Source organism: Phyllobates terribilis, unplaced genomic scaffold (genome assembly GCF_046119375.1).
Source record: "Phyllobates terribilis strain yellow unplaced genomic scaffold, ASM4611937v1 Scaffold_5__5_contigs__length_657084704, whole genome shotgun sequence".
NCBI classification, from domain to species: domain Eukaryota; kingdom Metazoa; phylum Chordata; class Amphibia; order Anura; family Dendrobatidae; genus Phyllobates; species Phyllobates terribilis.
The window spans coordinates 419,853,599-419,880,713 of NW_027362765.1; the positions used below are offsets into that span (position 1 = coordinate 419,853,599).

The 27,115-nt window shown below is 46.4% G+C and overlaps 1 protein-coding gene across 1 annotated transcript in view; it reads left to right on the forward strand.

The window, feature by feature from the left end:
• Window positions 1-27,115, forward strand: part of ADGRA1 (adhesion G protein-coupled receptor A1) — a 1,149,356-nt gene that overhangs the window by 272,079 nt on the left and 850,162 nt on the right. The window contains exon 6 of the mRNA XM_073685204.1: window positions 10,979-11,142. Within this exon, the coding sequence (XP_073541305.1) occupies window positions 10,979-11,142 (164 nt within the window). The remainder of the gene's footprint in view (window positions 1-10,978; window positions 11,143-27,115) is intronic.

The window sequence follows — 27,115 nt, forward strand, 5'->3', positions numbered from 1 at the left end:
GTAACACCAACACAACCGAAGTTGCCAGTGCAACTGTTAGGTCTTCCCGAGTCTGGTTGTTTTTTAAAGACTCTGCCGATAACCCCAAAAAGGCCATTTGCACCACCTGCCAGGCCAGCATCAGCAGGGGTGGCAAAACTACCAGCCTGACCACCACTAGCATGATCAGGCACATGGCAGCAAAGCACCCGACTTTGTGGGCCGAACTCCAGGGTCCAGGAACAGTGTCTGCGGGTGACACCTCTGCTTCTTCCGCTGTTGTGCGTGCAATCCAATTGACTGTTCTTAGTGCATGCGAAGATGCCTCTTACCCTGCAACTGTCGTTGCACACTCTCAACTAGCACCATCAGAAAGCACGTCCTTGTCCCAGCGCAGCATTCAGTTGTCCATACCCCAGTTCTTGGAACGCAAGTGCAAATACGCAGCCAACGCCTCACAGGCCACACTACTAAATTCCGACATTTCGCGACTGCTTGCGCTCGAAATGTTGCCTTTTATAGGCTTAAGGAGACGGAAGCTTTCCACAACCTGATGGCTGCAGCAGTCCCTCAGTACTTGGTCCCCAGCCACAACTATTTCTCCCGGTGTGCCATCCCCGCATTACACAAGCACGTGTCCCACAACATTAGCCATGCCCTCAACATTGCTGTTACAGGGAAAGTCCACCTAACCACGGTCACGTGGACAACTGCTTGTGGGCAGGGATGGGACATCTCGCTGACAGCACACTGGGTTAACATAGTGGAAGCTAGGACCCAGTCGGAACTTGGGACGGAACACATTCTCCCGATGCCAAGGATTGCGGGCCCTAGGTCAATCAGGGTTGCCCCCACTGTCTACAGCTCTTGCACATCATCCTCCTCTGCCTTCTCCTCCTCTTCAGCCTCCATCTCTGAAATGACCACATCAGTCACAAGCTGGAAGCATTGCAGCACTGCCTCGGCCAAGCGGCAACAGGCTGTGCTGAAGCTAATAAGCTTAGGTGACAAACAGCACAATGCTGAAGAGTTGTAGACAGCTCTGAAAGAGCAGGCAGATCTGTGGCTGACACCGCTGAACCTACATCCAGGCATAGTTGTGTGTTACAATGGCCAGAACCTGGTGGCGACTCTGAGGCTAGGCGAGCTCACACATGTACCATGCCTGGCCCATGTGCTTAACCTCATGGTTCAGCGGTTTCTCAAAAGCTGCCCGGAGCTGCCGGATCTGCTTGTCAAAGTACTCTGCCTGTGTGCCCATTTTAGAAAATCAGCTACAGCTTCCACCACCCTTGCCATGCTTCAGCAGTGTTTGCCGCTTCAGTCTCACTGACTGGTGTGTGATGTCCCCATGCGTGGGAACTCTACAGTGCAGATGTAGGGAAGGATTTGTGAGCAGTAGAGGGCAGTTGTTGACTACCAGAATCAACAAGGCCGTCGGTAGTCAGTTCAGACTCTACACATAAGACCTCAGGAGTGGACATGGATGTCGTACCATCATTAGCGTCACCATCCCGCTTCTCTGTCTTCTGAAATGCTCTCTGCTCGCAATCAAAGAGGATGCATTGCAGGCGGAACATGATGAGATGGAGCAAGGAACCATACAGGGTGATTACACACAGCCCAGCCTCATCTCATCCCAACGTGGATTGGGTGACAATGAGGAAGAGGAGAAGGAGGAAAAACAGGAGCTAGTTTTATGCGCTATAGACCATACTACCTGCACAACTGTCATACCCTCTGTTTAGCATGGATGGCCTGAGGACAGGGAGGAGGAGGAAGAGGAGAGCATGGTCAGTCATCCTCTTGGTGAGGACACGGAAGTCTTGCCTGTTAGCAGTCTGGCACGCATGGCTGAGTTTATGTTACCCTGTCTTTCCCGTGACCCTCGCGTTCTCAAAATTTTGGGTGACAGTCATTACTGGTTGGTGACACTTCTAGACCCACGCCAGAAAGAGAACTTTATATCTCTTATTCCTGAGGCGGACAGGTCTACAAAAATGGGGCAGTACCAGAAGGCCCTTGTTGCTGAACTATTAAAAAAATTCCCATCTGAAAACGCTGGCGGCAAAGGTCACAGTTCGTTGGACAACCAAGGAGTACAGCCGAGAGAGGCACAACTCCAATCCAGCAGAGGCAGGGGAACACTGTCAAAGTTCTGGGAGAGTTTTCTTAGCCCCTCCCATCGCACAGGCCCTGAGGCGCAGGGTACTCTCACAAGGAGTACAAAGTTTGGGAAGAGGGAGGGAGTACCTTGGCAACCGTACCAACGTCCTCCGTGATTCCTCTGTGCCTTATAATTATTGGGTGTCCAAGCTAGATACGTGGAATGAACTGGCTCTCTACGCCTTGGAGGTCCTGGCCTGCCCTGCCGCTAGCGTTTTATTAGAGCGGGTTTTTAGTGTCGCTGGTGGAATTATAACTGATAAGCGCATCTGCCTGTCAACTGAAAATGCTGACAGGCTGACTCTTATAAAAATGAACAAGGGCTGGATTGGGCCAGACTTCTCAACACCACCGAATGATAGCAGCGTAAAATAAATTCAAATCCAGTGTCTTTTTTTGGGAGGTGTATTCCCATGCTCCTTTTCACACCCACACATGGGTATACGCTTACTGATTTTGGCTATTTGCTCTTGTCCTCCTCTTTCTCCTCTTCCTCATCCTCCACCACCATATCACCAGGGTGACCGTGGTCCGTGATGCAACACCTACATAATTTTTTTAAAGGGTGTTTATGATGCCTGTAAAAAAAAGTTTTTTATACTGTATGTTCATGTATACCCGCCTGGGGTAAATGTTTGTCAGCCCATACACTTAGTGCATGGGCAATACAAGTATAGGAGACCCGCTCCTTTCTAATGGTAACATTTTTTTATGAGGCCCTCCTGCATGTCTTTTCCAAGGTGCATTGGAGTGCCTCCCAAATTTTGCCAGTCCTTGCTTTCACTGCATAGGCCAACACTATGGTAGACCCCCTTCCTAATAATGGGAACATTGTTTTCAGGAGGCCATTAAACCTCCACGTCTCTTCCAAGGGTCATTTGAGTGCCTCCAAATTTTTGGAAACCCTTGCATTCACTGCATAGGCAAACACAATGGGAGACCCACTTCCTAGTAATGGGAACATTTTTTTTCAGGAGGCCCTCCTCTATGTCTCTTCTAAGGGGCATTGGAGTAGGTCCAAATTTTTGGCAGCCCTTGCATTCACTGCATAGGCAAACAGTATGGGAGACCCACTTCCTAATAATGTGAACATTGTTTCAGGAGGCCCTCCTCCAAGTCTCTTCAAAGTTTTATTGGGGTGCGTCCAAATTTTCAAAGGGGTATTGGGGTGCGTCTAAATTTTGGCTAGCCCTGCCACTCACTGCATACGCAATAACAGTATAGGAGAGCCACTCTTTAGTTATGGGAATAGCAAAGCATAGCCAGCTGATCGCTCTCTAAGAATAGTGAAGGCCGACTGCTGGCCCTTTAAGAATAGTAAAGGCCGCCTGATGGCCCTATAAAAATAGGCTTTGTGACTTTCAGAGTCCTTCCTTCATAAATTAAACAAGATGTGTCTGATCATGTCTCACATACCATATGGCCAGATAAGGTTGTAAAATGTTAAAATGACATTTCCCGGTGAATGCTTTTGTCATGGTTGAAAGCAATACAAAAGTGCAAAAACACATAAAAAACGCTAAAAATCCATTTTGGTTTCATTTTTGGATGTTTTATCGTGAGTCCGTAAAAGTGGCGTAATACCTCTGACAACGTTGTTGACAGCATTGACCTGGGAGTCAGAAATGCTTCCAGAGGTCTTCCCCATACTGTTCCCATGTCATTTGAGCACTGTTATCATCGATTTGGGCAAGTTTTAGGCCCTCTGCAGACCGCGGGGGGGAGCCGCCTGAAAAATACTCGAGTTTCCCATAGACTTACATTGGACTCATTGCTCGGGTCGAGCACCCGAGCATTCCAATTTGCTCGACCCGAGCATCGAGCACCCGTGCATTTTAGTGCTCGCCCGTCACTACTCATCATCACTCCCATACACAATAAATGAAGGAGCAGAGCTCATAGAAGACCAGACACTTCTTTCTCCAGTGGAGAATGGAGAACATAAGTTGGTGGCACCAATATCAGTCTAAAAATTATCACTTGTCTAGTGGCTGGGGATAACTTTTGTAGTCTGCAATTTCCTTTTTTGTATTTTATGTCTTGCTGTATACCAAGTGTAAATATTGGCAGTATAGCATCTAATTTATTTGGTCTAGTCCCCTAAATTTTGAAGTATCAAATCAATTTCATTTACTATGTTTGTGTTACATGCTGAAAAGCCTGAGCCAGTACAGGAGGGAAAAAGAAACTAAACTCTAAGGAACATGCATTACACTAAATCTAGTAAATTTCTAGTAAGATCCATTAGTTATATGAAATGTAGAGTGTACAAATGTAATGTGCTACGTGTGCGTGTGAGATGTGTATAAGATGTGTGAATCACAGAAATGTGCTGTGTACGCATGTGTGTTTGCATCTGATGTGTATGAGTTGTCTTGTATATGAGTGATGCAAGTGTGTAATGTGTATGAGATGTGTGCATGAGAGATATGTGCTATGCATGCATGTGGAATGTGTATGAAATGTGCTATTGTGGCATCTCAGGAGTCTGGTTGCCACATTGGCATTGCCTCCCTCACAGGGGGTGATGCCATGCCTGGAAGCAAGGAGGGGTCCCCATATCAGGTAACACCAGCATCCAACATATTTCCTGGCTCCAGACCAGAAGGGGGAGCTCTAACCCGGTTTCAGGATAGCTTCCCTTTTAAATTGGTGCCCGGAGGCGGGGGTTAGAAAAGTCAGTTGGAGTGAGAAAAGTCAGTTGGGGACGGAGGAGAGCGACGAGGGAGAACCTGGGGAGGGGAGCTGTGACCAAGCTCGTCCCAGAGAAAAGCGATAGAAACCGGACACCAGAGTCCGTGGTTGTTTGGGTACTGAAGTCCCGACAGCTAAATCCGGAGGGCAGGAGACTGCAGGTCTCCTGGCCCCACCAAACTCCCGGCGGCTCAGTAGCATACTAGGGCCCGGCGCCGCCACGAAGGAACGACACCTGAAAAGGGCTCGAGCTGCCTGCCATACGGCTGAGGATTTAACGATTGTTCAGGAAAGAGGGCCGCAGCATAGCTTTAGACATCAGGGCCAAAGAGGACAGCGCAGAAGGAAGGCATACAACTCCACCTGGCAAGGTGGATCCCCAAATTGATTCTAGGCCACCCGGATCTCCTTTACCTTCTGTTACCTGTGCCCCGGTCTATACCATGAAACCTCAAGTAAAGGAAGAGGAAACCATCATTCTTGTGTTGTCTGGTCATTGTCTGCACCCTCGTTCCTGCACCCCAACATCCACAGCCCCCCTACATAAACCATACCAGAAGCCCTGGAGCCCTGCTCTACCAGTAGGGAGCAAATCCATCCCAGCTGCGTCACCAACGGCCCCAGTGGTCTCTTTCAGCAGCGGCAGCCACCTATAGCCGCATACCACTGGTGGCATCACTAAACTTTTCCCCTAAACAAACCGCCCTTGCTTTTTAATGACCACCTAGAGCCCCGGACTGGGTCAAGCCCCCGTGACAATCCCAAGGAACCGACCGACCCGGTGGCGAGTACCCCACGGTGCTAGGGGGCGTGTCACTTTGCATTAGTGATCTATGCTGTGTATAAGATGTGGTATTTTAGTTATATGTTCTGTGTATGCCAAGGTATGTACAGTGGTGGCCAAAAGTATTGGCACCCCTGCAATTCTGTCAGATAATACTCAGTTTCTTCCTGAAAATGATTGCAATCACAAATTTTTTGGTATTATTATCTTCATTTAAGTTATCTTCAATGAAAAAACACAAAAAGAATTGTCCTAAAGCCAAATTGGATACAATTCCACACCAAACCTAAAAAAGGGGATGGACAAAAGTATTGGCACTGTTTGAAAAATCATGTGATGCTTCTCTAATTCGTGTAATTAACAGCACATGTAACTTACCTGTGGCAGCTAACAGGTGTTGGCAATAACTAAATCACACTTGCAGCCAGTTTACATGGATTAAAGTTGAATCAACCTCTGTCCTGTGTCCTTGTGTGTACCACATTGAGCATGGAGAAAAGAAAGAAGACCAAAGAACTGTCTGAGGACTTGAAAAACAAAATTGTGAGGAAGCATGAGCAATCTCAAGGCTACAAGTCCATCTCCAAAGACCTGAATGTTCCTGTGTCTTCCGTGCGCAGTGTCATCAAGAAGTTTAAAGCCCATGGCACTGTGGCTATCCTCCCTAGATGTGGACGGAAAAGAAAAATTGACGAGAGATTTCAACGCAAGATTGTGCGGATGGTGGATAAAGAAGCTCGACTAACATCCAAACAAGTTCAAGCTGCCCTGCAGTCCGAGGATACATCAGTGTCAACCCATACTCTCCGTCGGCGTCTGAATGAAAAGGGACTGTATGGTTGGATACTCAGGAAGACCCCACTTCTTACCCCGAGACATAAAAAAGCCAGGCTGGAGTTTGCCAAAACTTACCTGAGAAAGCCTAAAACGTTTTGGAAGATTGTTCTCTGGTCAGATGAGACAAAAGTAGAGCTTTTCGGGAAAAAGCATCAACATAGAGTGTACAGGAAAAAAAAAGAGGCATTCAAAGAAAAGAACACGGTCCCTACAGTCAAACATGGCGGAGGTTCCCTGATGTTTTGGGGTTGCTTTGCTGCCTCTGGCACTGGACTGCTTGACCGTGTGCATGGCATTATGAAGTCTGAAGACTACCAACAAATTTTGCAGCATAATGTAGGGCCCAGTATGAGAAAGCTGGGTCTCCCTCAGAGGTCATGGGTCTTCCAGCAGGACAATGGCCCAAAACACACTTCCAAAAGCACTATACACTGTGTTCCAAATTATTATGCAAATAATATTTTCTCAGATTTTCCCAAATTACCTATATGATTTGCAGTCATTGTAATTTTCCAATCAAATAACTATTAGAGTACAATTTGAAAGGTTTTTGTACAAACTGCCTATGATAACAGTATATTTAAAAAAAAAACTCAAACTGCACTCAAAATGCATGTTCCAAATTATTATGCACAGCAGAGTTTTCAACCTTTTCATTTTAATAAAGAACAAAAAAATGGTCATTTTTGAAATTATAAGCATTAGCAGGTTATTACAAACTGAAATCAAACAGTTTTCAACTCAAAACTTTATTCTAGGTGATGTTACATTTGCACATAGGACCCCTTGTTCGAAAGGAGCTTCTGAACTCTCTCGTTCATTGAATTTGTCAGGTTTTGGATGGTTTCTGCTTTAATTGTTTTGCATGAGGACAGAATACCCTCCCAGAGCTAATGCTTAGATGTGAACTGCCTCCCGCCATCATAGACACTCCTTTTGATGATGCTCCAGAAGTTCTCACTGGGGTTGAGGTCAGGGGAGCATGGGTGCCACACCATAAGTTTGTCCCCTTTTATGCCCATAGCAGCCAGAGATGCAGATGTGTTATGTGCAGCATGAGACGGGGCATTATCATGCATGAAATGATCTCGATGGTCCAGATGGATGGAGTGGAGGATGGCTGGTTGATGGACACCCCATGCAAACATGGCTACGGCGCTAACAAGGAGGAGGTGGAGTAATGTTTTGGGCTGGAATCATGGGGAGAGAGATTGTCGGCCCTTTTAGGATCCCTGAAGGGGTAAAGATGAACTCCATAATGTATGTTGAGTTTCTCAAACAGCACTTCCTTCCATGGTTCAAGAAGAAGAACCGTGCATTCCGCAGCAAGATCATTTTCATGCATGATAATGCCCTGTCTCATGCTGCACATAACACATCGGCATCTCTGGCTGCTATGGGCATAAAAGGGGACAAACTTATGGTGTGGCACCCATGCTCCCCTGACCTCAACCCCATTGAGAACCTCTGGAGCATCATCAAAAGGAGTGTCTATGATGGCGGGAGGCACTTCACGTGTAAGCAACAGCTCTGGGAGGGTATTCTGTCCTCATGCAAAACAGTTGAAGCAGAAACCATCCAAAACCTGAAAAATTCAATGGACGAGAGAGTTCAGAAGCTCCTTTCGAACAAGGGGTCCTATGTGCAAATGTAACATCGCCTAGAATAAAGTTTTGAGTTGAAAACTGTTTGATTTCAGTTTGTAATAACCTGCTAATGCTTATAATTTCAAAAATGACCATTTTTTTGTTCTTTATTAAAATGAAAAGGTTGAAAACTCTGCTGTGCATAATAATTTGGAACATGCATTTTGAGTGCAGTTTGAGTTTTTTATTTTTTAAAAAATATACCGTTATCATAGGCAGTTTGTACAAAAACCTTTCAATTGTACTCTAATAGTTATTTGACTGGAAAATTACAATGACTGCAATTCATATAGGTAATTTGGGAAAATCTGAGAAAATATTATTTGCATAATAATTTGGAACACAGTGTAAAATGGTTTGAGAGAAAGCACTGGAGACTTCAAAGGTGGCCAGCAATGAGTCCAGACCTGAATCCCATAGAACACCTGTGGAGAGATCTCAAAATGGCAGTTTGGAGAAGACACCCTTCAAATATCAGGGACCTGGAGCAGTTTGCCAAAGAAGAATGGTCTACAATTCCAGCAGAGCATTGTAAGAAACTCATTGATGGTTACCGGAAGCGGTTGTTCGCAGTTATTTGGGCTAAAGGTTGTGCAACCAAGTATTAGGCTGAGGGTGCCAATACTTTTGTCTGGCCCATTTTTGGAGTTTTGTGTGAAATGATCAATGATTTGATTTTTTCTTCATTCTCTTTTGTGCTTTTTCCTTGCAAGCAAATTAAATGAAGATACTAATACCAAAGAATTTGTGATTGCAATCATTTTCAGGAAGAAACTGAGTATTATCTGACAGAATTGCAGGGGTGCCAATACTTTTGGCCACCACTGTATGTCATATTGTGTTAGTGATGTGTGCTGTGTATGAAATGGGCTATGTATGACTAATGAGTAAAATGTTTTAAATTGGATATGTTGAGTGAGTGATATGCATTGTGTATGTGATGTGGTGTGTGCTGTGTAAGAGATATAGTGAGAATTGAGTGATATATTCTATGTATGAGATATGGTGTGTGAGGGTTGAGTGCTGTGTCTGGCATGTATGTGTAGCACCCTGAGGATTCGGCTGCTACAGGGGTATTGCACCTCAACCCAGAGGTGTGATATTCCACTCCCGGGTAAGGATGGAGTGTGGAACTGAGCTCAGTAGGCTGCATGCACTACACACATCCCATTTCCGAGGAACAGACCGACGGTACTCCCACTAGAGAAATGTGCAGGTACGACAGTGTCTGTTCCTGGCTGGAGTGGGAGGGGGGGTGGAACATCCCAGTAGTGTAGGGGCAGATAGGGGGAGCAGTCTGGGTAGTGCTAGGAGCTCATTGGGTGCTGGTCACCTGAGCTCACACATAGAGGGAGTATATAAGGTGGGCACCATCTTAGGACAGGGTCTTTTGCAGAGTGAGGTCAGTCTGTCAGAGTTGAGTCAGAGAAGCAGAGCAGAGGAGAAGAGCAGCTCCAAGGCCAAGAGAGAGAGAGAGGAGAAAGAAAGACCCAGAGGGGGAGAAAGAAGGAACTCCAAGAGCCCAAATTAGACCAGAGGGTGAAGAGTTGGCAACAGGGTACCGGATCCCAAGCTGGCAGAGGCTACAGCACACCTTAGCCAGGAACCGGAGGTCGTGGGCAGGATCGATCTGCCACGATCACCCACTAAATCCACCCGGAAGGCAGACCAGGAATAGGGTCAGGGAACCCAGAGACAAGGGTTTACCACCAAGAGGCCCGAGGGAGCCGGACATAGGTGGATCCCTGGTGGGGAAGGCCAGAGAAGAGGACAGGACAGAAAGGGAGCTCAGGACCACGCTCCAGAATCACCTGGGGGTTGGCCGAGTCCAGGACCTGGTGGACGCAGCACGGCTCGGGTGGTCACTCAAGGCCGGAGTGACCAGAACAACTGCAGTAAGTAAAAAAAAACCTGAACTGCACAGCCCGACTCTGAGTCTCATTTCCATCCTCGCTGCACCATCACAACCCCCATCCTCTGCAACTGACCCCCTGAGGCTATACCCCTCCCGTTGGGGGTTATACTACCTAAGCTGCACACACATCACCAGCCTCAGTGGACCCTGCTGCAGCGGCGGCCTTTTGACCGCAAATCAACGGGTGGCGTAGTCGACACAAAAGAACATCTAGTAACATCATAAGGACTGCCACACACTGAGCTTGACACCCTGGGCACGGACCGGGTCACAGCCACTCGGAGACTACAACCCCCATCTGATCCGGCTCCGGGTATCCCCAACAACACTGGCCCAGGGGGCGCGTCATATGCGCGATGTATGCTTTGTATAATGAGGTATGTGAGTGATGTACAGTATGTATGCTGCGTATAAGATGTAGTGTATGAGCGAATGAGTGACGTATGGTATGTATGAGATGCGGTATTAGAGAAATGTACAATATGTAGTGTGTATTAGTTGTGCTGTGTATGCGTGATGTAAGATGTATGCGTGATGTAAGATGTATGAGTGATGTAAGATGTATGAGTGATGTAAGATGTATGAGTGATGTATGCCGTGTATGATGTTGTATGTAAGTGATGTATGCTGTGTATGATGTGGTATGTAAGTAATGTATGCTGTGTATGATGTGGTATGTAAGTGATGTATGCTGTGTATGATGTGGTGTTTGAGTGATGCACACTATGTATGATGTGGTGAGTATTAGATGTGATGTATACAAGGGATACGGCTGTCTATGGCATGTGATGTGTATGAGATGTGGTGTGTGAGCAATGTATGATTTTTGTGATAAATAGAGTGTGAGGGATGTAGGCTGTATATGACAATTCTTCGACAAGTGTATATTTATTTAGATTTTGATTATATACTGTAAGTATCCATATCTGAACCACTTTATCCATTTACTTTGTGCAGCTTTTTTAACTCTGAGTCGCTCATCTGTGATTGTAATATCAAGTGGATTTTAACATGGGCAGAAGAAAATGCTGTTCGTATGAGTGAAGACACAGTCTGCATGCATCCACGGAAAGTGCAAGGCCGAGCATTTCATTCCCTAGAAAAGATCCAGCTGACATGTGGTAAGCAAGCCCCCCGAGATCCCATGTGCAGCAGAACATACAGTATCATGTGATTTTTTAATCCGCTTATGTTCTTTGCAAACAGCTTTTTGGATACTTTTGGATACTTTTTTCTACCTAAAAGTATTCAGAAGTTTAACTAAGGTATCCTATTGTTTTATATGAATGTGGCACGTGCCAAAATGTGTCCTTTTTGCCAAATTTGTAGTATTTCAGTGTCTTCTCGAAGCCTTCTCTTTTGATTTTCATCTTGGGACTAATAACCCTTACATAATACATCCAGTAGACTGAAAAGTTAAATCTATAAGAACCCAACATATCAGATTGTATTACATTGTGTGGGCTCAGCTAAGCTGTTAGTGGTAACCTTTGGCAGGGAATACCAAGCAGTAGAATTGGAAATGCAGCTCTAAGAAATAATACAGCCATAAAGAAATAAGCATAGAAAACTATTTGCAAAGTTTTTCTGTATGATATCTGGGCTTGAATGGTAACATTTTAGCTAAACCACTGCGGCTGTGGCCCATAGGACTTTCTGGCCACACCTAGGACTAATGTAGTTCTCAGAATATTAGGACAGCCATGGATAATTTGAAATTCCTCAGTCTCACAGTTACAGTATTATGAGAACACTCCTACTTGTAAAGGGAGAAATTCCAATAATAACATTATATATATTTGGGAATAGCAGAATTTTCTAATCTCATATGCAAACTAAAAGTGAACTATTTTAAAGGGAACCTTTCCCAATACACTTGGGCCGGATTCATCAAGCAGTTTTTGAAAGTATTTTGGCATAAAGACACCTTGAAATGTCACAATTTTTTTGGCCAAAAAAACTTGGAACTTCTGCTCCAGTCCCGGCTTGCTCCGACAACATTTTGAAAATTGGGCAGCGCTTAGCTAAGTGGTGGGCATGGCCAAGCACAGTCAACAAATTTATCATTGTTAGAACCTTGCTCTTAGGTTTTTTTTCCTTTGCTGGTCACATGACCTTGTTGGCCTATTTAATCCTGCTCCGCCCTTCTGGCTTTGCTGAACTTCATTGTATAACTACTTTCTAGCTAGCCTGTGCTCTGTATCTAACTCTGTTAGTTTGCTTGGTCTACGGACCTCTATGTTCTATATATTTTGTTTGTTCGTCTGTCTGCTACTATTTCTGTTAGGAGGTGTCCCATATTCCTCCCAGTCCTTAGTACTTGTAGGGATTCCTTCCCCACATCTATAGGTCTCCGTACAGACTAGCTTAGGACTTTAGCAGGTCTGATCGCAGGATCAGGTTCCCTGTTACATCGTAGGGATTCAGCTGAGTTCTAACGTAGGGACAGATCTCCTCTCTTTCCTTAGCTCTGGTAGCAGAACATAACAATCATACCTTCAAAAAAGGTGGAAATTATGCCAGAAATTTACTCCAGTGACTTACTAAAGTAATTTCTTAGCGGGCGGTGCAAAGCAACTGAAAAATGAGCAAAATTCATTATAAGTAAGCTGCCACAAGATTCATGCTGCCAAAATTATGCAAAGCATGAATTAGATAATGGCTGAAAATTTGCAGTTTTATTTGAAACACTCCAGCAGTTTTTAAGAAAGTATACTTTAAAGATCCAGCCAGGGATCATAGCTGGAGACCAGTCCCTGGCTGGCTCTTCTCAGCACTCCATAGTGAGAGACCTGTCAATCACCCGGGGCAGCGCTGGGAGAAGCTGGGCAGGGCCAGACTAGTCTCATCTCTCGCTATGGTTCCCGGCTGAATTTTTTTTTTTAATGCTTCAGAAGATGTCAATGGCTCCCGGCTGAATCTTTACAGGGTAGCTGTCACCATAAAAATGTATTGCAATCGTCAGGCATCATGCTATAGAGCAAAGGGAGCTGAGCAGATTAATATATAGATTTGTGAGACAAGATTCAGTATAACCAGTGATTTATTCAGTTAAACCTTTGCTCTTTCTGGGATTTTTGGTCCAGTGGGCGGTCCTCTCAGTGACTGAGAGCCATCTCTGTATGCAAATAAAGCTGTCAGTCGCTGAGAGGACCGCCCACTGGACCAAAAATCCCAAAAAGAGCAGAGATTTATCTGAATAAATCACTGGTTATACTGAATCTTTTCTCATAAAACTATACATTATTGGACTCAGCTCCCCCTGCTTGATAATATGGTGCCTGCAGATTGGACTGCATTTTCATGGTGACAGTTTTCATTTAAAGTATATTTTCTCTATACAGAGTATTATACCTGGTTTCAATCAGGTGATAGGTTAGTTAATAAATAGGCGCCTTTTAATAAATTTGGCGCATCTTACTATAGCGGACTTTTCTTTAAGACTGGCATATAAGACATCAGTCTTGATGAATTAGGGCCTTGGTGTCCAATTTGCAGAAGAAAATACTAGAGCAGAAGTAGCTGAGCTGAATGATACAGTATATATTTTTTTGGGAAAAGATATAGACCCCGATTAATCAAGACTGGCAATGTTCACGTCGGTCTTGATGAGGGGGTGTGCTGGGGTCAAAGGCGCTTGATTCATTAAGAGGCGCACTAAATGAATCAGAAGAGTCATGCGCCTTGAAACAAATCTTGGACTGGAATAATATTTCTGGAGTAAGAAATGCCACATCATCATGAATTAGACAAGCTGTGATGCCATGGTCCTGTACCGCCCCAGCTATGTAAAAACGCCAAAAGTTGCACAAGTTTTGCCCGATTCTGCATTGCACAACAATTTTGCAACTTTTCTAAAGAATTCAGAATCCTGGCGTAATTGCTTTGATGAATCAGGGCCTGAATGTAACTTGAACAAACAAGGAGAAAAAGGAGTATACGATTTGCAAAACACATGTACATAGTTTACATGTTGAAATACATGGGCCAAACAAAGTATTAGAGTCAATATGTATTTTTAAAGACTAATCGCTAGTTCCAATAAAGACACCTCAAATTTCTCTTACCAAGGTAAGTGCTGGGAGAAACGGATGGAACCAGGTGGGGGAGCGGTCCCCATAAAAACGCCAACGCGCGCTTCGTGTGCTGGTGCTTTACTTTCTCAATGGGAGATTTAGTAATCTCCCCTTAAGTCCAGTGGGCTGTGGTCTCTGCAAAAATGAAAGGTCCAAATTAATTTAAATCCCATCTCTTTTTATGCTTAGGAGTCCAATGGGAGGATCCAATCTGTAAATAACAGTCTTCCCTATATGATGGCGCATAGAGGTAGCTGCCGATCACCAACTAGGACCGCCCACTGGACTCTTAAGCATAGACATAGTAGGGATTTAAATGAATTCAGGCTTTTTCTATAAGAAATCCCTTTATGCTCTTTATATGCCCTAAAGGTCTTTTTAGGACAGGTGAATACATGAAAAGTTGTATTCAAAGTTATTTTCTTGTAACTAGCTGGATACAGTAATGATAATATGGAAACAAAATGCATAAAGTAAAGAAATGATTTGTGAAGCAGCGTGCCTTATTTTAATGTTACCTCACATTGAGTTTATACTGCCTCATAATTAAGACAATAATGCGCCAGAAGAGAGAGCTGGCATGAGGTTATGGATTATAATTGTCGCTAATGGCTTCCTGTATTTTTAAGAAGAAATATTTAATGCTTCAAATGTGACCTGAATAAGAGCCGCAGCTTCCTGGGCCATAAATCCAGCCGCAATAAATGTTATTACTAGATGTTCCTTCTGCAGAGCCCATGGGTGCACATTACTGTCCAATTCTCACGGTTATATAACTCCTACTGACTAGTGCATGTGTGTGGTCTCCTCATAGAGATGAATTATACAGAACAAAAATATTTAATTTATTTTTGTAGTTTATCAGACTAATCTGACCAGGGTCACCTAATGCAAGCATCCTTCCTAACAGAGAACACAGAGAACTGAGACAGTGGATTTGGTTTTGCTGCATGCAGATGTAATGGTTATCGGATTTTCTTTTTATTGTTGCTTTCCAGGAGCCATTTTTCCCCTTAACTATTTTGGGGTTCACTACATATAACTTTTTACATCTTTGTCAATGCCTGCCTTCTCTGTCTCCACTTCTGTCGCAGGACGCACTTTCATTGTGGGCGGTATGGGGTGACTACACAATTGTCCTGTGTATTCGCTGGGCCTTTTGGTACTGTAAGGACAGGAAGCTAAGAAATTAAATTCTGGCTCTGGTCAGTGTAGCGCCATTGCCAGCGCCTTTGCATGGTGTCCCATTCTCCCTCCATGCAGGGACGTGGGCTTTCTCACAGCTCCAGCCCTCGGTCCAGTCCCCCGGCATGCTCCTGCTTCCTCCTCTCCTCCTGTGTGCATGCTGTAGTTTTCAGCGGCGTGCCTAGCACGCGCGTACGCTCCCTTGTTCTTAAAGAGGCAGCGCGCACATGTTAAATGCCCCCAGCTAACAGATGGGAGGCATTTACTTAATGTGATGACCTGTAAGGTATCTTCCAGCCAATAGCTGGGAGACATCTTCTATAAAAGCCACCCTCCGTAATAGGGAGGTGACTGAGCAACCACTATAGTTATGTTAGGTGGTTAATGTGTGCAACTGTATGTTGCCAGGTCCCCCGTTCCTAGTCTGTTAAAGTCATCCCATATCCTCAGTCCCTTAGTCCAGTCTAGTTTGCCCTTGATCCTGTGACTGCTTCGGTGGTGTTCATATCCTGAAACCGCATCGGCGGTACCTGTCTGCCACTCTGGGAGCTGAATACCCAGTTCTCAACTATGAACCTGTCCCTGTGGCCGTCCTGTTGGCATAGCCTGAACCTGTCCCTGTGGCCGTTCTGTCGGAATAGCCGGAACCTGTCTCTGTGGCCGTCCTGTCAGCATAGCCTGAACTTGTTCCAATGTCCGTCCTGTCTGCACAGTCTGAACTTGTCCCAAGTGGCCGTCCTGCCCTATTGAGAATCTGAAGTAACGTCTCTGCCCTTTGGGGTCAGTGGCTACTAACGGACATCGCCTTTGAGTGGCAGCTATCTGCCGCACAAGCCTGACCTCACCACTAGAGGCTCCAGTGAACACCAAGGTAGCTGCTTAGTCGTATTACTTCCTACTGTTAGACTAGGGAGTGGCTGCTTACTGTTCCTGAATCCCTGCCTCCTGAGACAGTAATAGGCTCAGCTTGACGACTTAGTTCATATGTAACTTTCAGCCTCTGCCCTTCTTATATGATTACTTTGGTCTTAACCACTCTTTTACCAAACGTTTCTTTTCCTGATTTGGACCTTCTGGTATTGACACAGCTTCCTGACCATCCCCTGCCAAACAGTTCCAGCGGCTAGCCGCTATAACATACCTGGTGGCGGGCTTGCATAGTGCACCATCTCTCACTATGCAAGATCGCAAACTTGATCTTCAGTCCAGTCTGCTAGCCTAGCTTCTATTCATGCTGTTTGTTTGTCTCTGTTCTGACTGCTTAGGGCGGCGGCCGGGTTACTTCCTGTTTCTTGTAGCTGCTGTGGGCACACCCCTAATGCGACCTCAGCCTATTGCTGTCTGTCACTGGATATTTAAACCAGTTTCACCTGGAAGCTAATGCCTGAGCAACTCTATCACTCAGTGTGCTCCTTGACTCTGAATGTGCCAGCTCCTGTTTTGTTCTTGTCTGTTTCCGCCACTCTGGGGACTGTATTCCCAGACTGGCTCCTGTATCTCTTTCAGTAGCAATTCCTGTCTGAACTGTAACCTAGCCTGTTCGTCCCGCCTTCTAGGGGCCGCATACCTAGATCTGTTATCTGTGTTTTCTTGCCTGTCTGTCCGCCTTCCTGGAGACTGTATTTCCAGGCCAGTCTGAACACGCTCCTAGCGTGTTCGTCCTGCCTTCTAGGGGCCGCATACCTAGATCTGTTATCTGTGTTTCCTTGCCTGTCTGTCCGCCTTCCTGGAGGCTGTATTTACAGGCCAGTCTGAACACGCTCCTAGCCTGTTCGTCCCGCCTTCTAGGGGCCGCATACCTAGATCTGTTATCTGTGTTTCCTTGCCTGTCTGTCCGCCTTCCTGGAGGCTGTATTTCCAGGCCAGTCTGAACACGCTCCTAGCCTGTTCGTTCTGCCTTTTCTGGGGGCCGCATACCCAGACTCGCTCCTGTATCTCGCTGCAGTGTCAGTTCCTGTCTGAACACTCAGTTCCTGTCTGAACACTCTCCTAGCCTGTTACCTGTCTTTTTCTATGTCCGTACCTTCCCTTTTTCTGCAGAGTCTGAACCTGCACCTAACTCCTACTTGTTGTCGCTGTACTTCCGTTTGTGAGTTTAGAGTCCACTCGCTACTTCATTGCAAGTATCTTGTGTGTATCTGCTTCTGCCTTTCCCTCCCAGTCTGTTTCGTGTGAACAGAGCCCTGTCCCCTCTGCTATGCCTTTGCTCACCGCTCCGGCGGATTCTTCCCGCTCTGTCTTGCTCACCGCTCTGGCAGTTCCTGCCTGCTCTGCTTTGCTCACCGCTCCAGGCGGCCTCGCTCTGCCCTGCCTTTGCTCACCGCTCCAGACGGCCTCACTCTGCTCTGCCTTTGCTCACCGCTCCAGGCGGTCTCGCTCTGCTCTGCCTTTGCTCACCACTCCAAGCGGTCTCGCTCTGCCCTGCCTTTGCTCACCGCTCCGGCGGTCTCGCTCTGCTCTTGCTCACCACTCCGGTGGTCTCGCCCTGCTCTGCTCTTGCTCACCGCTTCGGCGGCCTAGCCCTGCTCTGCTCTTGTTCACCGCTCCGGCGGTCTCGCTCTGCTCTGCTTGTCTACCGCATCTGTGGTTCTGTTCCTGAGTCCCAGTCTGTACTGGACCTTATCCAGTCTGTGCTCCATCCTGCTAGTGCCTCCCTGTCGGCACTCCAGCCGTGCTTGCCAGTACCCCCTGCCAGCATACCAGTCGTGCTTACCAGTGCCCGCCTGTCTGCATACCAGCCGTGCCTGCCTATACCCACCAGTCAGTGTGCCAGCCTAACCTGCCTGTTCCTGTATTCTCTGGTGTGGGTCAACAGCCGTGTCCAGGGTCTGACCTGGAGTGGCACCTGGTCCCTCTGCTCGGCTCCTCCCTGGTGCACAGGCGTCGTTGGCCGTCGTGCGACCTTGGTCGGATCGGGTAGATACTTAGTTACGCCCCTCCAGGCACTCTCCGGTTCATGGTCCAGTGGGATCACTAAACACGCACACGTCAGTCAGTCCGGGCGTGTGCATAACAGCCGCTACTCTGTGACCCCAACCCAAGGTCCTCTAACTCCAGATCCCTGTTCAGGAAAGAGTGAAGGCCAGGGCAACTGATGGATTCTGGTAGATGGAGTGGTTAGCGTTAAGCCTGTCTATGTAAGCCCTATTAAGAGCTGCCAAATCTAGTATGCACAGTGCCTCTATGACACCTCTACAGTGGAGAAAAAAAGTATTTAATCAGCCACCAATTGTGCAAGTTCTCCCACTTAAAAAGATGAGAGAGGCCTGTAATTGACATCATAGGTAGACCTCAACTATGAGAGACAAATTGAGAAAACAAATCCTGGAAATCACATTGTCTGATTTGGAAAGAAATTTTTTTTCAAATATTGGCGGAAAATAAGTATTTGGTCACCCTCAAACATGCAAGATATCTGGCTCTCACAGATCTGTAACTTCTTCTTTAAGAGGCTCCTCTGTCCTCCACTCATTACCTGTAGTTCTGGCACCTGTTTCAACTTGTTATAAATATAAAAGACACTTGTCCGCAACCTCAAACAGTCACACTCCGAGCTCCACTATGGTGAAGACCAAAGAGCTGTCGATGGACACCAGAACAAAATTGTAACCCTGCACCAGGCTGGGAAGACTGAATCTATAATAGGCAAGCAGCTTGGTGTGAAGAAATCAACTGTGGGAGCAATAATTAGAAAATGGAAGACATTCAAGACCACTTAAAATCTCCCTCGATCTGGGGCTCCACATGAGAACTCACCCAGTGGGGTCAAATTGATCTTAAGAACGGTGAGCAAACATCCCAGAACCACATGGGGGGACCTAGTGAATGACCTGCAGAGAGCCTGGACCAACGTTACACAAGCTATCAGTAACACACTACGCCGCCAGGGACTCAGATCCTGCAGTGCCAGACGTGTCCCCCTGCTTAAGCCATTACATGTCTGAAGTTTGCTAGAGAGCATTTGGATGATCCAGAAGAGTATTGGGAGAATGTCATATGGCCAGATGAAACCAAAGTAGAACTGTTTGGTAGAAACACAACTCGTCGTGTTTGGAGGAGAAAGAATGCTGAGTTGCATCCAAAGGACACCATACCTACTGTGAAGCATGGAGGTGGCAACATCATGCTTTGGGGCTGTTTCTCTGCCAAGGGACTAGGATGACTGATCCATGTACATGAAAGAATGAATGGAGCCATGTATTGTGAGATTTTGAGTGCAAACCTCCTTCCATCAGCAAGGGCATTGAAGATCAAACGTGGCTGGGTCTATCAGCATGACAATGATCCCAAGCACACTGCCAGGGCAACGAAGGAGTGGCTTCGTAAGAAGCATTTCAAGTTCCTGGAGTGGCCTAGCCAGTCTCCAGATCTAAACCCTATAGAAAACTTTTGGAGGAAGTTGAAAGTCCTTGTTGCCCAGCGACAGCCCCAAAACACCACTGAGCTAGAGGAGATCTGCATGGAGGAATGGGCCAACATACCAGCAACAGTGTGGGTCAACCTTGTGAAGAATTACAGAAAACGTTTGACCTCTGTCATTGCCAACAAAGGATATATAACAAAGTATTGAGATGAACTTTTGTAAGTGACCAAATACTTATTTTCCACCAAAATTTAAAAAAAAAATTATTTCCAAATTAGACAATGTGATTTTCAGGATTTGTTTTCTCATTTTGTCTCTCATACTTGAGGTCTACCTATGATGTCAATTACAGGTCTCTCTCATCTTTTTAAGTGGGAGAACTTGCACAATTGGTGGCTGACTAAATACTTTTTTTCCCCACTGCATATGGTATAAACACAAATTGCATCACAGGGAGTCCCAGTAATGCAAAAAAAGCCCCACCCTCTCCCCCAATGTGTATGCCATTATATTAGAATAGTAGATATTAGACATTATTATATTAGATATTAGAAAATCTTTTTGACAGTTAGGGTGATCAATGAGTGGAACAGGCGGCCACGAGAGGTGGTGAGGTCTCCTTCAATGGAAGTCTTCACACAGAGGCTGGACAGACATCTGTCTGAGATGGTTTAGTGAATCCTGCATGGAGCAGGGGGCTGGACCAGATGACCCTGGAGGTCCCTTCCAACTCTAACATTCTATGATTCTATGATATGGTGTGATCAACATTGATCATGGGATGTAAAGAGAAGGACTATATTACAACTATTATTCCACTCCTGATATTAATCTTTATGGTTGTTATCCTGGAGTATGAATTCTAGTGCTTAATGGCAGAGAATCTTTTCCACAACTCGCTCACAGTAAACCACGGCACTTGATATAGCATTAGTTTAGTTTATTAGTAAAGTCAATATCCACCAATTTGTATGAAATAGTCAAAGGGGAAATAAAATACTTGAAACATTTTGGTTCTTTCGGACCTTGTTCACACAGATATTCTGAATCAGGACACAAAAGAATGTGCTGGCGAATAATCTGTTGTGGGCCATTGGCTCTATACATTAGGTGCCACAGACTTTTTTTTGATAATAAAGTAAAGTGCAACATCAAATGCCTGTGAGTTCTATGCCTGTTTCTATGGGTGTAGTGGCAATGCTTGCACTATAGGCATGACAATGATTCACATGATATACATAGCTGGCTCCCTCCCATGACAAAAAATGAAGAGGTACTATTTAAAGACTTAATCCCATTTATAGAATGATAGCTTAGATACGCCATCACTTTAAAAAGAAACTGTCACTAGGTTTTTTGCTATCTCATACGGGCTACACCTATGAGGACTCATGGGTTATTTATTGTATAATGTTTGTCTATATGTTGTTTTGAAACCCCACTTTTAACTATATCCGATTATAAGTTATATTTTAACACAACTTCTATCTGCTGCTAATGCCAATATTGATTGATAGACTGCCCACCCTACTATTATCTCACCTGAGAGCAGCATTATGTAGGGACAGATATCCCCTTGATTCCAGCACTGTGGCATTTAATGGACTGTAGTTTTGATAAAAAATGGTTTATCTGCTGTAGCTCTTCTAGTCCCCTTAGCAATGCTGTATAGTCTCCGCCACCCACTACTGATTAGCAGTTTTCAACCTATGCACAGTGTGGGCAGAGAGCTTTCAAATCAATGGTCCAAACGGAGTTAGACCAAGCTCAGCATTGAGAAGACTAGTAGACTAGTAGAGCTGCAGTAGATAAAGTAGAGATGTTATCAAAATTACAGCCCTGTAAGTGACCCAACACTGGAATCAGGGTCTCTGATCCTACTTTATGTTATTCTCACAATGCATAAATCTGATGACTGATTCCCTTCAAGATCGGTTGAGATGAAACCTCCGAAACTTCCACTGATCTTTAGAATAAAGGGCTATGCTCCTAAATCAGGCCCCTACTAAGTTTTTTCTGCATAGTGGACCTCCTGGAAACTTGCCTGTGCAGAGAATGGCAGCCAGCGCCACCCTTTTTATATCAAGGTCAGTGGGGGTCCCAGAGGTTGGACCCGTACTGATCAAAAAGTGATGGTGACATATCATAGTGCTGTCACTTGATAGGAAGATGTGAAAACTGTTTAAGCACATTGCGTTTTTGTTGTGTTTTTTTGCTGTTTTTTTATGCATATTAAAAGCTGCATTTTACAGTACCAGCAAATGCTATGAGATTTCAGAAATTTCATGCACACATTTTTTTTCCTGACTGAATTGGAAAACTGCTGCACTTTTGAAAACTGCAGCATGTCATTTCTTTCAGCGTTTTTGCAGCGTCTTTTCACCCATAGAAAGCAAAAAACTTTGCCATCAGTTTTTGCTGTGTTTTTTGTGTGAAAAAAAAGGTACAGCAGGATGTGAAATCCATTTATTTTGGTGATTCTCTCAAGTTTAAACCAAAAATGTCTTGGTGTCCTCTCCTGGGAATGGCAGTTAGGATTAGTACAGTTTAATTCAATTAGTGATGTGTTAAATTAAACAATTGCCTGAGCAATGCAATGGCCCACCAATGTGTAAAACTAAAGATTGCCTGACCAGTGTGTGAAATTGAACAATACCTGACCAACTTAATGGCCCTGACCAATGTGTGAAAGTAAACTGTGTCCTCCCTACAAAATGTACTGTCAATTTCTTAGGTAAACTATTCCAGACCAATTCACCTCCCCCCACTGTTGTTACATTTGTAATTGAGTATTTTTTTGTTCAGAATAGTCAGTATTTTTTCAGACATAAAAATCTTTTTCCACTAAATAATTTTATCAATTTGCACTTTTTTCCAAAAATGTTTTATGGTTTTACATATGTGACGCGCCGTGTGTGCAAGCGTGTAGGTTACCCGGAGCCGGGTCTCTGGGGGTTGTAGTCTCCGTGGCGGCGACCCGGTCCCGTGGCTCAGGGTGGTCAAACCAGTGGCAGTCTTTATAGGGTTTTTGTGGTTTAATGTCCGACTACGCCACCCGTGGATTGCGGTCAGGGTGTACCGCCGCTGCGAGGCAGTCCGCTGAGGCTGGTGTGGTGTGCGCAGCTAAAGATGGGATAACTCCCCACGGGAAGAGTATGGCCTCAGGGCAGGGAATGTGGATGATGGGAGTGATGGTGCGTGGGCGTCCCAGTACTAGTAGTGCTGTATGCGGTGAGAAAGCAGGAACGACTCAGAGTCTTTGCTGTGCAGTTCAGGGTCTTTACTGATGCTATTAAGGCAGACCCTCCCGGGAGTACTGGCTAGCATAAGGGGCCTGGTCAGTCTGGGAGCATGCAGGAGTTCCCCTGGCCAGGTGGAGTTGTAGGCCTCCCAGTCTATCTGCACTCTTCCTGGCTACCTTGCTGTAAGCGAGTGGAAGTAGCCCACGTCCCTGAGTATACCGTGTGGTGCACACCCGTATGGCTGGTGACTTGGGGCCTTCGGATAGCTTCCGCTCCTCGATGTCGGTGCTGGTCCCTTCCTTGTGACTGAGCCTCCGGGCTTCTATGGCCAGAGGACCTGGAATCCCCTACCGGCTGGTTTCTGCTGCTGGACTTAGAGGTTCCCACAGCCTCGGACTCCGTTGTCCGGTCGTAGTCTCTTCATCCAGGACGAGCAATGTCTGCTTCCAGTCCCTGGCACTCAGCTCCTGCTCCTACAGAGCTCCTAGCTGTTTCTCACTCTGTGTCTGGAACTTCACTCCAGGCTCTGTCTAACTAACCCCGCCCAAGATCCAGTTTATATAGGGCAGGTTCCTCCCCTATCTAGCCTGGGACAGGAGGTGTTGCATGCTTAAGGGCTCCTGACCAGGAAACCTCCCACCTGCTCTCAGACGTAATATTTCTATTACTGTGGTAACCAGACCCCTGGGGTGCCACATTCCCCCCTAGTAAATTTTAGTACTCCGTGACTAAACACATTTTTAAGAAAACACAAATACAGGGTATAACAGTAGCATAACATATGTACTAGAAGTTTTAGTCTTTAGAGGTCACGGCGTGTCCATAACCGGGTGTCCATGTCACCCAACAAGGTGAAGTCTTGGAACAGAGTAGGGGACCTGTCCAAAGCAAACCCCAAACGTTGGCCCTGAGCGTGGCTGCAAGGCTGAGGCTAGCTACTTTGGGCCACAAGGAGGCCACGCCAGACAGATTTTTCTCTTCCGCGGCCATCTTCGCAAGAGGCACCAAGGTGCAACTATCTACAATGTAGTTCCGGTTACTCAGTGTCCATAACCTGTCAGTCCAAATAAACCTGCAGGGTAACTAGAGAAACATAATCAATGAACAGGCAACAAAAACATAAACTTTTTCAGCATTTACGTACATTTGAGCGTCCCGCCCGGTATTTGATGGTGAATTCATAGTTGGACAGGCGGGCCATCCATCTCTGCTCCAGGGCACCAAGTCTTGCAGTGTCCAGGTGTGTCAACGGGTTGTTATCCGTGCACACGGTGAACTTGGAAGAGGCAAGGTAATGCTTGAAACGTTCGGTCACTGCCCACACCACTGCCAGGAACTCTAGCTTGAATGAGCTATAATTCTCAGGGTGTCTCTCTGTGGACCGTAGTTTTCGCCTGGCATAAGCGATTATCCGTTCTTTCCCCTGCTGGATGTGGGACAGTACGGCTCCTAGCCCGATGTTGCTCACGTCCGTGTGGAGGATAAAGGGCTGGCTGTAGTCAGGGTACCCCAGGATTTCATCCCCCGTGAGGGCCATCTTCAGCTGGCGGAAGGACTCTTCTTCCAGCTTTTCCCACCTGAAGGGCGGCTTCTGGTTTTTGGCCTTCCTGGATTGACCTATCAGGAGGTCCTGCATAGGAGCTGCCATTTTGGTGAAACCGGGAATGAATCTTCGGTAGTAGCCTACCAACCCGAGAAACTGCCGCACTTCCTTTATGCTGGAGGGTCTTGGCCAGTCTTTAATCACGGTGATCTTATCGGGGTCGGGAGCCACTCTGTCAGCACTCACCACGTGTCCCAGGTACTGCATCTTTGGTTTCAGCAGGTGACACTTGGAGGGTTTCACCTTTAGGCCGTAGCTTGCCAGGGCGTCAAACACTTCTGCCAGGTGTTTCAAATGGTCCTCTTAGGTTTTGGAATAAACGATGACATCGTCCAGGTATAACAGGACCGTCTCAAAATTCCGGTGTCCCAGACAGCATTCCATCAACCGCTGGAAGGTTCCTGGTGCGTTGCAGAGCCCGAACGGCATACAGTTGAATTCGCTGACACCCATCGGGGTGGTGAATGCAGTCTTCTCCTTGTCTGCCTCTGCTACAGGAACCTGCCAGTACCCGCTAGTAAGATCCAAAGTGGAGAAGAAGTTAGCAGATTTTAATGCAGCTAAAGATTCTTCTATTCTAGGTAACGGGTACGCATCTTTGTGTGTGATACGGTTGACCTTTCTGTAGTCTACACACATTCTCATTGTGTTGTCCTTCTTTTTCACTAGAACTAGTGGAGCTGCCCAGGGACTACAGCTGTCCCTGATTACCCCAGCCTCCTTCATGTCCCGCAACATCCCCTTTGCATGCTGATAGTGTGCAGGGGGTACAGGTTGGTATCTTTCCTTTATGGGTGGATGGTCTCCTGTGGGGATGTGATGCTCTACCCCCTTTACTCGCCCGAAGTCTAGCGGGTGTTTACTAAAGACTCTTTCATACTCCTGAACCACCCGGTAGACTCCCTGTTTTTGGTGTGAGGGAGTGGAGTCAGTACCCAAATGCAGTTGCTGACACCAGTCCTCCATTTGTTTCTTAGAGCCGTTACCTTCCTCTGGTTGAGATGGAGGCAAGGGTTCTACGGCCTATACAGAATTTTGGTTTATGGTGAACAATTTGGCTAGCGTGACATACTCGGGCAGGTGTACTTCTCTCTCCCCGATGCGGACAGGTACCATCCCATGGCGTACATCGACCACTCCCCGTGCTGTCAAAATGGTGGGCCTACTGTCTGAGTAGACGGGCTCTACCATTGCTTGGTAGTCTATACCTCTTAGACCAATAGCTGCCCGGGACCATATCATCATCTCACTTTTCGGGGGCATGGCAATAGGGAACGGGTCACACATTCTCACGCTACCAATCTCACCACCAGATAATTCCACCTGTTGCCGTTTCATCAGTGCCCGGATTTCTTTTTGGAGGACACGCTGCTGGCTGGAACTGGCGTTGTTGGCAACCTGCTGTAAAATGAGAATCACCTCTGCAAGACAATTTTCAATCACGTTAGTTCCCAAGGTTATTCTAGGGTGACTCTCATGGCGGTCAATGTCCACAATAATCAGTTCTTGTGCCGCCAGTTCGACCTTACCGAACTTAATGGTCACCTCTTTGAACCCCACCTGCGGCACGGGCTGACCATTGCCGGCGATGATACTCAGGTCGTCATCTGGGTAGCGGGTTATGTCCGAGTCATTCCAGTACCGCTTAAAGAGCACGTACGGGATGGTAGTCACCTGTGACCCAGTGTCTAGTAGGGCACTCATAGGAATGCCATCCAGTACCACAGGCAAGACCGGATGTCCCCCTACGTGTTTATCACGCCAGTTCGATGGGCCTGATGATCTTATGCCTGGGGGCTGGCCCTCTGCCCCAGGTTGTGCCCGTTTAAATGACAGTACCTTGCCATATGTCCAGGTTGATTGCAGCGGCGGCAGATGGGTTGTCCGTCCTCGTTGTATCTGTTGCTGGGTCTTCCTCTGGACGATGGAATCCTCCTCTGTTGGTGCCACGGGACATCCTCCGGACTGGTGGCCAGCTTGATCCTTCCTGGAGGAGAGACCTGTAAAGACTGCACAGTTCGGGTTAGCGCGGCTTCACTTTTAGTTAGCTCTTGGACCTGATGGTGCAGGTCTGTAGCCGGGTTGTTGTCCAAAGCCTGCGCACCAGCTCCTACAGGCTCTGCAGACAAGGGCGCCGCCTCTTGATGATAGGTAATAGCAGGGCGCCGGTGGGTTACAGCGCTACCCGGTGCCGGTTCTCGGAGCACCCGGATGGCCCTGTCCTTGAACTTTGCAAAGTATAAACCAGGGTTCTGCAAGGCCATTGCACGCAACTGGGTTCAGTGGGCGTTGGACAGCAGACGCTCAATGAATTGCTCAGTTAACAGTTCATTTGCATTCCGCACACTGTCAGGGTCTGCCTGTTTAATGGCTCCCAGGGCCTCTTGCAAACTCAAAGCATAGTCTCTTATACTGTCTTGGGCCCGCTGCTTGCACCCATAAAATCTCACTTTGATCTCGGCTGAGGTGCGGGTATCAAAAGTGTCCTTCAGACGGGCCAAGATCTCCTTTACGGTCTCCTTGTCCTGGACTGACCAGGACTTTACTTCACGCTTGACTGCGCCGGTTAGCTGGCCTATCAATATGCTCACTTTCTGGCCCTCCGTCAGGGGGTATACCTTAAAT